The following is a 13,445-nucleotide window of genomic DNA, read 5'->3' on the forward strand; positions in this document are numbered from 1 at the left end:
CATCACTGAGGAAGTGGCAGCGGAACTTCTTTGTGCCCTGTTAGGTCGATGCTACAGAAATCAGGAAGCAAGGAAACAGAATCAGCTGGTGTAAGAGGTAAACTACGTCCCGCCAGTGATCTGCTTGTGAGCAGCGGTACCCATGGGTGTAAAAGGGTAAACAGAAAAATGCTGCTTGAAGGTTTCCATTTACAACTGCTTTACTTTTTCCCTTCTTCCCTACTCTTCGCATGTTTAGAACTCTCGAGCTCTCTGAGATTTTAGAGCAACATGGCATGTCCGTTTTGCCACCACAGCACACATCACACAGAGGTGGTGAAAGAACTCTTGCCGAGAGACGGCGAAGGGGGAGGCCTAAACTTCGTAGCCCTATTCTAAGTCACTCTACCACATAATCACGATACTTTCAGAGAAAGGACAGATGACCTATTTGTCATGACAGTTTATGAACTCAGCTTGAATACTTTGGGAGAACCTAGTGCCAATGTAATGAATGGGACATGATGACAAGACATATCCCCACACCCTGGGGCAGTCCCCTCCATTCCTCCCCCACCCTGGACGCTGCCCACCAGGAGCTCTCATTAGTGTGTCCCTGTTCTGAGCACGTGTGCCCCCGCGCCCCCTCCCCGGGGTGTTCACAGCAAGGCCTGTCCATCATCCTCACAGCCTCTTGCTGTCAATGCTTTCCTAGCACTGATATCCCAGCCTAAGGGTATTATTTACGCCTTCTCTGCAACCTGATAATCTCCTAGCTGGATGGGCTCGGGGCGAGGAGGGGAAGTCAGGGGACAGTTGCTTGGGAAGGGTTGTAACCAAAACTCAGGTCTCTGCCTGGCTGCTGTGGAATGAGGTGACAATTGCATGCTGGCCTGGCCTCCTTGCTCCTGGGCGGGCCTTGGCAGAGGGCTGCAAGCTTGGAGAACACCCAGGAAAGGCCTCAGTGTGTCAGGAAGACCTTGATCTCCAGGGTGGGGACTCCTGCCTTGCTGGGACCCCTTCTTCTCTTGTCATGGAGCTAGGGTTCAAGCTGCCAGCCTTCCTTTATTCTCCGTGAACCCTGCTTTGCAAATTGAGGCCTTTCAGAATGTGACATATCTCTCTCATGCCTCCTCCTCCAGCAGACACCACCCAGCTTTTATATCTGGCTCCGGGGCTACAGCTGGGCCATATGGGGCCTTTGTGCAAATTAGAGAAAGGTACCCTCTGCTCTGGGTGGGAACATGTCCAGGGTAGGGCTCAAGCCTGGAGCAGAGCTGGATTTACCCCCTGCATCCCTCAGCCTAGTGGCTGCTCTGCCAGCCTTCCAGCCAGCCTTCCTCAGTGGCCTTGGTGGGGCAGTGAAGTGGCTGAGAGATGGACCAGGTTTTAACCTTTCTGAGACTGTCACCTTTGTCTCTTCTCCGAAAACACTGGTATAGCTGGTAACACATCTCCGTCTTGATTTAGGGGCGGGCTTCTGGCCTCACTAGTCTGAAGACTTCTTCCCTGCACTGACTTTGCTTTAAAAAATTGGCCAATTGTAATTTATAGGTTAATTTAAAAAATATTTTGTTAATAAAAAAAGTTCTGATGGTTAAAAGGCTTTACTAATTTTTGTAAAATTATTTCTGGGCTTACTCTCCTTGGACTGTTTTACCATGTGGATATGCAAATAGGCAGTATACTATAAAATCACTTAAGAAAGTCTATTATTTAAATTCTTACTTCTCCACAGCTCTCATTAGCAGACAAGCCAGGGGATGTATTGTGAGTCTTTATACTATGTGTGCATCAACACCCTGAGTCCTGTGACGTTGCCACGTACAGTGTGCTCTTCCCTCAGGCTGCAGACTCTCTGCTTGGGAAGTATCATTAAATATATTGTGATTCGCTTGATCAGTTCTTGGTTTATTGTTATTATTATCATCAGCAACCATTTATTAAGTGTCTAATATGTGCTGAGTACTTCTTTAGATTTTATTTCTCATCCTCCCAATGGTCCTGAAAGATGGGTGATATTATCCCAAATTCCTTACCCTGGAAACAGGTAACTTATCCTGTTTACACAGGTAGCATGTGGTGGACTCAGAATTAAGACGCGGTTCTTGTGTGATTCCAGCATCTACATGCTCTCCATTACATCAGAGGCGTGTGGGTTTTTCCACTGAAGTTCTCTGAATACAGAGGAAATCAATACATAATGCCTGGTGTCTAGACCCTTTGTAGCTAGAAGTAGCCAGCAGCAAATTCAAAATTTCTTTGAAGTCACAGGCTTTAATCTTTAAAATTTATGCAAATTTAGTTTTCTGCTCCATAATATAGAAGTATAAAAGTAATCTTTTAAACTACTTGACACAGAATGAAATTTAAGCTCTAGGAAGAGCTCTGTTTAACCCGTCTCACCCCCTCCTGTCCTGCTGGGTGCCACACGGCAGGGTCTGCACACCTCAGTTTGAGATCAGGATCGCACTACGGTGCCTCTCAGTTAAATGCTTAGTACCACCGGTTTTGTTGGTAAACCTTTTAGGTACGGAGCAACCTGTCATTTGGCCAATCTACAACCACAGAGCTCTTTCTAACAGAGAATAAAATCCCTAACACTTCCCAGGCAAATCCTAAATTGGTCTCTGTTGATTCTTCATGGAGGTGTTTGAGTGACATCTGGCTGGCTGGAAGTTTAGAGATTATTTAATCTTGTAGTTTCTAAACTTTTATTTTTTAGAAGTGAAAGTCATCTTTCAAATGAAATCACTCTTGGAACTCTAAATTATGTAACAGCTAAAAGTGAAAACACTCTGGTTGCCACAGGGGCTGAAGGCTCTGCTTACTTGGGGTCCTTGCCTAAGGGTCCTCCAAGGAGCTGAGGGTTCTGCAGAGACACGTTTTAAAAACCCATTTCGCCCACTCCCCACCCCCTGCCTCTGGCAACCACGAACCTATTCTCTGTATCTGTGAGTTTGGGTTTTTTAATATTCACATGTTTTGGATAGTAAATTCCTTGTCAGATACATGATTGAACAACCTTTTCCCCGCCTTCAGCAGGTTGCCTTTTTATTATGTTGATGGTGTCCTCTGCTGTGCAGATGCCTTTCAGTGTGATGTGGTCCCACTATTGACTTTGGTTTCGATTGCCTTTGCTTTTGGTGTCAAATCCAAAAACTCGTTGCCAAGACCAGTGTCAGTGAGCGTACAGCCCATGCTTTTTCCTAGGAGTTTTATGGTTTTAGGTCTTACACGGAGGAGTTTTATCCATTTTGAGTTAACTTTTGTGTGCAGTGTAAGATAGTGGTCCAGTTTTGTTCTCTTGCACGTGGCTGTCCGGTTTGCCCAGCACTGCTTCTTGAAGAACCTGTCCTTTCCCCATTGTGTATTCCTGGCTCCTTTGTTGTAACTGAAGTGGCTGTATATGTGTGGGTTTATTTCTGGCTCTCTTTTCTGTTTCATTCATCTATGTTTCTAATAAAGTATTTTTTAAATTCAATTCAGCAATGACATTTATGAAACAATTAGGAAGTTGAACACTGGATATTATGGAGATATTGTACATTTCTTAGTTATAATAGTGATGTGATGGTTTTGTTTGGGGAAGTAAAAGAACCCTTCCCTTTTAGAGATTCCTACTGAAATATGTATGGATTAAATGATATGATATCTGGGATTTGCTTCAAAATAACTCTGGAAGGGGCCAGTGGATGGGGCTGTAGATCAAGTAACACTGGTCATGAGTTACTAATGTTGAGGCTGGATGTTACATGTGAGGTATGGTTTTCTTTCTTTTTTAATATATGTGTGAAAATTTCCATTCAAATTCCAAAATTCAACAGATGAGTAGTATTAATTTCGTATTATGTGCAAGACACGGTACCCTGTGTTGCAGGAGATGGATGCTTCCTGAGTGCGAGGGGCCTCTGCTCTCTGCTGTGAGCCCAGTATTCAGGACACAGTCTGCACATGGCGGGTGCTCAGGACATACACATGCTGAAATCCAGCCCACACTCTGCTCCCCAAGCAGCTGCTCTGTTTTCTGTTCCCAGGAGGGGCCACCCTGATAATACACTTCAGGAACAAACCACAGACCCAGTGATGTGGAGTTGCAGAAAAGCAGAGTCCCATTCATTTAGGAGTCAGGGAAGGTGCTTCCGTGGAGTTCACAGAAATTGACACTGTGGTGTCTGACGGCACATCCACTGCATCCAAAGCAACATTTCTAAGCAAAGCACAATTGTTCCTTTAATTTAACATAAATTATTTAACATGAATTATTTCTTTTCAGAACCTGTTACAGAGTTGCTAACAGTAAGAGGAATAACTTAAAAGGGGTCACAGAACCTACTTAGAGTATAACCTAGCCCCCATCTGCTCTCTCTGAGCCTGTTTTGTTCAGAGTCTAACGTAATGTTATGCCCAGAAATGTGCTTGATCAGTGCTTTCTAATGAAGAAGAAGAGGAGACGGTATCATAAGAAAGAAGAGAATCAGAATTGGGAAATTATCAAAGGAAACGTCAGAAATTCAGGGTGATGGATTGGTCCCGTGGGTGTGTTAGATAACCAAGAGGCAGAGAAAAATCATGATTTTAAATGTTTGCATGCAGGTGTTAGTATAGTTGCCTCAGAAGGAGAAGAAAAAAGGATTTTTTTTAAAAAAAAAGCTAGTCACATCTTGACTAGAAGAAGGCTCTTTTGAGAACTCGTCAATGTTACATTACAAACACCATTCAAATCTACCAAATGGGCCAGATGGCTGCTGAAATGCTGCTGCAGCTGCCCATTGCTACAGATGAAGTCTTTTCTGCTGACGGTTGTGTAACCCACAAGCACATTATGGAGTGCTGATTCTTTTGATGCTGTTTAACATTTATGTGTCATCGTAATTATAAACCATAAATATACATGACACCATGCAATAAATAAAATTGCCCAGCTTTCATTCTGAAAGAGGAGGACGCTGTATTTATCACCTGAGAAGAGAGGACGTCTCAGATTCATTTCCCCTTCTTCGTAAAAGTCACTCCCCTCTCGTTGGGCGCTCTAAATGCCCTACACTCACCAAGCCTGACCCCTTCAAACCAGCACAGACCCAGGCTCATGTATATCACTGAGCCCCAGGTTTAAAAGCTGGCCTGCACCGAAGTCAGGGGAGGGACTTCAGGGGAGTCCAAGCAGTTCTAAGCAAAGCCACACGACTCTATTTGACAACATACTGAACGTTCTTGGGAGGTCACACAGCAGGCAGGTGTACCTTGTGAAAGGAAGGTGGTAAATGGCAGAGAATCAGCTTCTTTCAAACAGACATTTTCTAGAGATGCATTTCTTTTGGCTTTGAAAGAAGGCTGATTCAGTGCCATTCACCTATTAAGAAGGCAGCACTTTTGTTTGGATCTGCATCTATAAAAACCAAGTGTCTTTTCCCTGCACAAAAACCTGAGCATGTGTTGGAGTGAGAAGCCGAGCAAAAGGTGGAGGGAGGGTAAAAGCCCACATGCCATGTGGCCAATCAGTCGCCAATGCAGAAAGGAACAGCGTGACAGAACCCCCTCCTCAGGCAGGGGGCACTCTCAGTCTTATCCGGGAAGACCTCTTTAGAACACAGCGTTTTTATTTTAGGCCACACATCCCAGACAGCACGCTCCGTGGCTCTATAAATACAAGACTCAGATGCTTCCTGACACCCAGCGTTTCTGCTTTTTAACATGTAAATACATGAATGCTCCAAGTGAGTAAATATCTGTGTACTGAGTTTACAATCTTGTCTTTCAGAAATATCGACAGTACATGGCAGGACTTCTGGCTCCTCCTTATGGTGTTATGGAAACGGGCTCTAACAATGACAGTAAGTGAAAAACATGAGCATTTTTATATCTAAAAACTTGTTGTGTGGTATGTGTTTCCATGTGACCAAAACAAACAAAAAAAAAAGTGTCCTACACCAATTTGGCAGAGTAAGTCTCCAGACTCTTTTGTGGATAAACAGACCTGTCAGCCCACACTTGAGTTATTTTTAAAAATTGTTCATATACTATTATTTTGTGATTTTAGCTGTTACAGGGAGCTGTGCTCTGGGGCTAGTGGGAACTTCAGCGTGCTTTCTGAAAGTAGCTTCATTGGAAAGTGTTGTTTCTGGGCTCTTTTTAAAATGGGATTCATGGACTATATTGGTCCCCGTCACAGGTGGACACCTGAGCGCCCCACCTATTTTGATGCTAAAGATCAAGGAGAGAAGCAGCTTGAATCATTCTTTATTCTTCTTAAATCTTGGCCTCTTCAAGTTCTGGGTCTTTTGTAAGAGACCGGTTTCTGGCCGATCATTAAAGAAAGGAAGTTTCTCTCTGTAATACTCTTTTCTAGCAGGCTCCCCCTAGACTCGAAGAAATCCCGTGTCTGGATTCTGTTTCTTTGTTCATGCGTGTCGGACTCATCTTCTTAGCGCCCGTTACCATCCCCTGGAGCTGCTCGTCGGGTCTGCACGTGGACGTGGACGTGTGACCAGGCAGCAGGCACTGGGGTTTCTGGAGCTGGAGCATGTCGGCAATGACACAGGGTTGTCAAGCAGGGCTTCCACTCCAAGCATCTTTAGTACCAGAGACACTGTTCACGTCCCCTTCCTGCCTCCTTGAAGTCCCACCCTCACGCTCAGACTTGCCACTCTCTACCGTGATCCCCACCCCACTTGACCAAGATCTTCAGTGAGTTCCTTCCTCTGCCACCACTTCTGTGCAGCCAGGCCTCCTCCTTCTCTGTTTCTCTTCGGTTCTTGGTGGCGGGTGGGTGTTGGAGAGTAGGTCTTTCTTTCCTTTCCTTTCCTCCCCTGTTCTTGATTTTTTTTCCCTCCTGGTTGATCTAGGATGACCAGATCATGAGGAGCACGTGAGTTGGAAATCCCAACTGTGCTGTCTTCTAGCTGTGTGACTTTGGGCAGGGCACTTCGTGTCTCTGTGCCTCAATTTCCTCCTAGGATTGTTGTGAGGATTAAATGAAGTGAAACATGTTGAATGTCAGAAGGGTATCAGGCATATAATAAGCACACAAATGATGTGAGCTGTTATGTCCTCACCACCAGTCATGCTTTAAGCCCTCAGAGTCTGGCTTCTGCCCTATACTCCTTGTCTGGAACCACCTGAAATCTCCAGCGACCGAGCAATACCCAGACCTGGTCGTTACCGTAATCCATGCTCTATGACTGGGTGAGACTTCCCATGTTCGGACTCCATTCTCCCTTGGGTCCTAAGCTTCACTGTGTTATCCTGGTTTTCTCGTATCTCTCTGGCCACTTTCATTCTTGTCTTTTTCATCTTCCCATCAGCCAAAAATTTAAGCATTACCCAAGAGTCTAGCTTTAGCTATTTTTCCATTTTGTCCCCCTGTACTGTACCCTCAGCCATCACATCCTTTCTTGTGATTAATACCAGTACTTCCTGAACCAGCCCCTCTATTTGAGTCTGACAGAGGGCAGCCTAACTTTCCAATTGACTGCTGGTTGTCTTTCCACTCGAATGTCCTGCTGGTCTCATGAACTCAAAGTGTCAGTAACAGAACACAGCCTGACTCTCGCAAAACCATCCTTCCTCCCGAAAGCATGTTTCATTCATAATTCCACTGTCCTCCCCCACCTGGCGCTAAACCACCACCACTCTGAAGCCCTCCTTTCTCCCACCTCCACCCACTGAGGCTGATCCCTGGTCCATCCCCTGCTCCTTCCTGTGTGGCGTTCATATTCTTCCCTTTCCCTCCGCTCTGCAGCCACCAGGCTGAGGGCCTCGTCACTCTTGAGAGCAAAAAATGGCTCAGCTGGCTCTGAACCTTCATTATGTCACCCCGGTCTACCCTACACCTGACTGACATGAAACTTTTAAAATTCACTTTTTATTGTGAAAAATTTCAAACATACGGAATGATACATTCAATGCCCATATCTTCATCACTTGATTTAAATAATATTAAGCTTTTAACACTTGGCTATATTTTTGCTGATTTGTTATTAATAACTCAATAGATATTTTAATATTAATGTTTTGCCATATTTCCTTCTTCTAATCATATCCACACATTGCACCCCAAATACTTCAGCAGGTTTTTTTGAAAATACAGACTTGTCCATGCAAAAAACTACACCCTTATTACACCTAGTAACTGGTACGATTTTCCTGAACAACATCCGCTACCCAGTCCGTATTCAGATTTCCCTGACTGAGTGTCTTTATAGCTGATTGCTCAAACTGGGCTTCAATCAGAGACCATGCCATTGTCTCTGCTTTTTATATCTTAAGAGGCTTTTAATTTTGATAAGTCCCTTCCCTCCTTTTTCTTGATCTAGCACTCTGTTACTCAAAAACTTTTGACGATTGTCCATTGCCTGTCATGGAACTTGGAATTCCAAGACTGCTAATGCCTTAGCTCGACTGTCAAGTTCCCGCAGGGTGCCAGATCACCTTTTCAGTATTGTTTCTCTATAGGTGCCCTAATTTCTAGCCATTCCAGTATGGTGCTTTGTGCAACTGTGTGTTTATCTTATTAAGCCTCCTAGAAAGGAAGGTTCTGTTACAACCCTGTATCTCCTCATTCGGTCAACCCCGGTCCTTTCAAGTGGTTGTTGGATGGATAGGTGGATGGATGAATGACAGAATGGATGGATTCAAGACAAATTCCAGAGTGCCGACATTAGGTCACCCTTCCCTCTGACAGCTCTGTGATGGCAAGCACGTTCATGAATGCTTCCTACTTGAGAGGACACCCCTCTCTGTCCCCTTGCTTCCTGCCTAAGCTTTTAGGTCCTGATGCTATCCCAGTTTGGGTGTCAGAGTTTAATTAGGGGATGTTTCCAAAAAGTCTGTCCCATTCTTACCCCTCCTGCGAACAGTACTGCTTCTTATTAGGATGGGCATTCAGTGCTTTTAACGCCAGTATTTTTAAGTCCTGTATAGCCCCTTATTAAACACAGAAAGTCCCATTTACCCAGAATTGGGAAGTACTGTATTTTTGCATTGCAAACTAGGTCTAAGCAAGGCACAAGCCACACATAAAAACCACCAGGACTTCTGTCCCTTCAGTATGAGGCCGCTTGTGCCCACTGTACTACTGGTGGCATTAAGCTCTGCTGGGGCTGTAGACCTCCCAGTATGGCCACCCTCACCCTGTTAGTCAGAGTAGCAGACCCAAAGGACATGCAAAGGACCGGTGCCTGCCTGTAGTACATGCTCATGAAATGGAAAATGTCCATTCACTCATGTTTGTCAATGAATGAATGGATGACTGATTAACTTTTTCGCTAAGAAAATGGAGAAACCCCTGGAAACAACCACTGCTGTGCTCAGACCGGACTTGGAAACAGTAGGAGTTTGCTTTGCCCAAAATAAAAGTTGTGTTCCGGTAGTTTTTATGTGCGCCTTGCCCCCGGGGTCAGATCCCTGGAGCCTGGAGCAATGGGAGGTGATCTGCGTTGTAAAATCACAATAGGTGCAACTTAAGAGTTTGTCTAAAATGCTGAGTGTTTGGGTGCCCAGGACAGAGGAATTAGTTGCTCACGTGGTTTAAAATAAGCAGGGGTGGATTTTTACCTCTGGGAGAAGGAAAGCATGTGGTAGAAAAGCAAAATAAGCCTGAGACATTGTCATTGGGCCACAGCCCTGCTCCGGATTCACCGATTTATTTATGTTACAGATTTTGGTAGGTCCTGCTATTCGATGCAGCATTATGTAAGTTTTTATGGAAAGACAAATTGAAAACACCAAAATTTTACTGGGTTTGATTCGTCAAAGGATTTCATGTCCATTTTACTAGCTGATCTTACAACTCATGCTCTCTCTCTCTCTCTCTCTCTCTCCTCTCCTAGGGATCCCTGACAAGGAGAACGTGAGTAGCTACTCTCTTTGCTTAATTTCTAAAAACTGTCATAAGGTAAAAAATAATCGTGGTAACCCTCCTAGCAAAGAGAGAGCTTTATCCACATTCAACAGAGCAATAAATAATTTTCTAATCTTATTCTGGCATCTTCGGTGAGTCACTTTGAAATATGACGGGGAGAAGGTTGATTGCTCTGACATGGTCATCACATGTCTTTGATATCAACTAGTCTGAAGAAAGGTTATTCTAGGGGCAAACCGTGTGATCGCTAAATGTTTTCTTTTTCCCATGCATATACATAGCAGTAGAGCAATTCAGTTTAGCAGCACGTAAAAAATTAACTGTTTTTCCTTAGCAGAAATACAAAATAAGAAATTCAGGGTCAATTGATTTTATAATTGTCTCAAAGTGCATTAGAGTCTATATTTCTCTTTGGAAGTTGAAAATAATTAATTGCTCTAATTACTTAGGGCAAACAGGTAAGAGAGTAGGAGGTTTAGGACAAATCTTTCACCAAGAACCAGTGCCAAGTACTCACTCTAAGGATGGTGGAGGTGTCGTGGTATTGTCTTTGCGTGCCGATAATAGTATTAATGATATTAGCTGGAATCTAAATTTAGACAATAGCATGGAAGAGTTAATGATGGACGTGTGCAGCGATTAATCTGAAGTGGTGCTTGGTGGCTCTGATGTACTGACTTGTCATTGTGTTCCTCATCTGCTGTACCCAAATGGCAGTGTTACAGAATTATCACCCTCACTTTTCCTTTCTCCGCTTTTGGTCCTGTCTCTATGGGAATTAAATTCAGATGATTTCTGTATTCCTTTTCAGAGCTCTGACTCTAGTTTTCTTTAGGTTTCCCTGTTTTCACAGTGTTGGTTTGAAAGGGCTGGTTGGGAATTGCTGTCCCACCACAAATTTGGGTTCAAGACCTAGCGATGTCACTTCAGATGTGACACCAAAACCTTTCTTGGCTAGGGTTGGCGAAGAATTTCAGTTCCTAGCTGTGAGGCCTCGGGTAAGCCACTTGGCTGCTCTAAACAGCCTTGCGTCATCTTTATGTGGATTTTAGTCATGACTACCTTAAGAGCCATCATGAATACTGAATGAGATAATCTGTGGAAGGCATAGAGAATCGTACAATAGAGCTCAGTAAATGTTAGTTCTATTATTATAGTTATTATTTCATCAAGCCTGTGTATTTTCTAGCTATCTTTTCTCCTCTGAAGAATGTCCTACCCCTTATAAAATACTGTCCTTTTGTATTTTATGGTTCCCCCTTAACCCTGAAGGACATTTGGTCCTGCCTAAAACATCCACAGAGACGTCTGGTCCACCCCAAAAGGTCCAGAACCATTTATCACGGAGCAAATATGCTTATGGACTTTTTGGATACAATCAAATTTCAGACCTTTTGATATGGACCAAATTTCTTATGGATATTTTGTATAGGACCAAATGTCTGCTAACCCTCAAAATATCTTTCTTCAATGAACCTTTCTAATGATCTTTTGCTATTAAAAACATTTCTCTGTGTATTGAGTTAAGTTCAAGATCATCAGGTTCACAGAGAGTAAAACAGTAGCGTTTAGACTCTATAAAGTTAACCAATCCTGGCACCATTTTGGACACGGATGTCCCAAAGCCTGCTGTAACGAATAATACATGGATCATTAGCCAAATAAAGATGATGAAAGAGCCTGGTGCTTCCTCATCAAGGGACTGTCAGTGACATGGAGAGCACACAGAGAATGGCCGAGCCCTAGGAGATCGAAAATGTTCAAAGCTTCAAAAGGAAGCTCGGTCTCTCGTAGGCACCCGGTGACCTCTAGGTTGGACCTCCCTGCAGTGGGACGACAGGCGCAACATTCTAAGCAGAAAGCCTGCCAGCTGTCATCAGGTAGCTCACTTAGTGACAAAAGAGGAATTCAAAGTTTGCAGAAGTCAGAAACAATGAGCTGTTAACAGCATGCTGCCCTCAAAGATTTAGAGGGCTGGCCAGGCTGTCTCCCCCCAAATTAGTCATAGTATGTGCTTATTCGTATCTGTTTGGGTCATTCTATGTCAAAACAGAAGCACACTTTTCCTCTACTGGCTAGTAAAGTGGGTATAACATCCCCACATGCTATTAGGAGAGCTCTCCGATGTCATCAGTCAAAATAAAGCAAATGAGATGAAAGACATTCATGAGTAGAGTTGAAGCTCTAGAAAGATAAAAAGAAGCCTAAGAGCCTTAAAGTGGTGTTAATGTTAATTGAACTTTTTCATTTATAAGAGACAAATTGTGTTACGATGGTTTCTTTTATCCTTTACCTTCTTTGACTACATGCTGGGCAATATTATATTCCCTTTATGTTTCTCTAAATAGCAATAATATGCATGTGGACTGAAACAAAAGCATTTAGCTGATTGTTTCAGAGTCCAAACAGATTCTTTGTGGGAAGAATATATTCTTTTTATTCCAGCTCCTACTCTTGATTTTGTGAATCACCATGATTAACTTTTAATCAAATATGCAGTTGTCAGTAAGCGGTGTTTTCAGCAGCCTTGCCAGCTATATTTTATTTCCATACCCAGCCTTACCTTTCATAAAAAGAACTTTCTGTTCGTAAACTGCACTTTCATAGAAACAAATGGCCTCGCAATTAACTTGCCAGATTATCTCGTCTACTACTTACTGTAATTTATAGAGACATCACTCAACCTTAGATGACACAGGATACTGGAACCTATAGAAATAATTGATAACAATGTTAGAAAAATGACCGTTGAACCAGTAAAGCAAGTGGACTGTTTGGCAGGGTTCTAATTGTTTGGGATTGTTGTGTTTATAAAGAAATTCTTCTCTTTGATCTGTTTAAGGTTTTTTTTTTCTGTCTTTGAATGTGCCAAATCTGACTGACCATGTCTAACACAGAAGCTAAAAATCGCAACTGAAAGAAAGCTGCTTAGTGGAATGTTACGGTTTCCCTTTGAAGGAACGAGCGTGTCTGTAATTTTTTATTGCTTATGTAGACTGGTTGCTTGCTGTGCTCCATCCTTCTGCGAGGCAACTACTGAGGAGTTTGGTCATTTTAGAAGTTTATACTTCTCTTCCTCAGTGTAGAAGTAGCCAGAAAATAGACTCGGGAAGGTGTTGTGAAATAATCTCATTTCCTGATTTTTACAAACATCTTGTTTCTGAAAGGATCATTTGAGGTCTTCATTTTTTAGGCAATTATAGAGTTGATAGTGTGATTAGCAGGTTTGTTGTTAAGTATGGGTATAAAAACTGTCAGTTCAGAGCTCAGATTTCTCCCCAGCACGAGAAGCACCGATGCTAGCAATCAGCAGCAAGCAAGCCTGGCAGTCTTGTGAAACCACTTGGTAGGTCTCCTTTTAAGAAGCTTTGTTGAAGCTCCCCAAACTTTTAAAAAATCGTGGGTCATTTATATGAAGAATAATTTTTCTATACTATAAAAACATAAAGCTTTAAATGGCAAATGGTAAGGAAATAGTTCACACAGTTTGTGAATATTGTTATTAAGGAGGCAATAGAATAATAACAAGCAAGTAACTATTAGGGTCAACAGGTGAGTCATTTTAGGAGTTTTTAGGGAATATAAGAACATTTGTCTCTATTGT

General features: G+C 43.0%; 1 protein-coding gene across 8 annotated transcripts in view; it reads left to right on the plus strand.

Annotated features, from left to right (window-relative positions):
• RAPGEF4 (Rap guanine nucleotide exchange factor 4) overlaps positions 1 to 13,445 on the plus strand; it is a 272,690-nt gene that overhangs the window by 140,589 nt on the left and 118,656 nt on the right. For 6 of the 8 annotated variants that reach the window (XM_072961173.1, XM_072961166.1, XM_072961165.1 and 3 more), the window contains 2 exons: positions 5,741 to 5,813; positions 9,810 to 9,829. In XM_072961173.1, coding sequence (XP_072817274.1) covers positions 5,741 to 5,813; positions 9,810 to 9,829 — 93 coding nt within the window. The remainder of the gene's footprint in view (positions 1 to 5,740; positions 5,814 to 9,809; positions 9,830 to 13,445) is intronic. The other 2 variants (XM_072961167.1, XM_015247709.3) reach the window with 1 other exon arrangement.

Source organism: Vicugna pacos, chromosome 5 (assembly GCF_048564905.1).
Source record: "Vicugna pacos chromosome 5, VicPac4, whole genome shotgun sequence".
In the NCBI taxonomy this organism is placed as follows: domain Eukaryota; kingdom Metazoa; phylum Chordata; class Mammalia; order Artiodactyla; family Camelidae; genus Vicugna; species Vicugna pacos.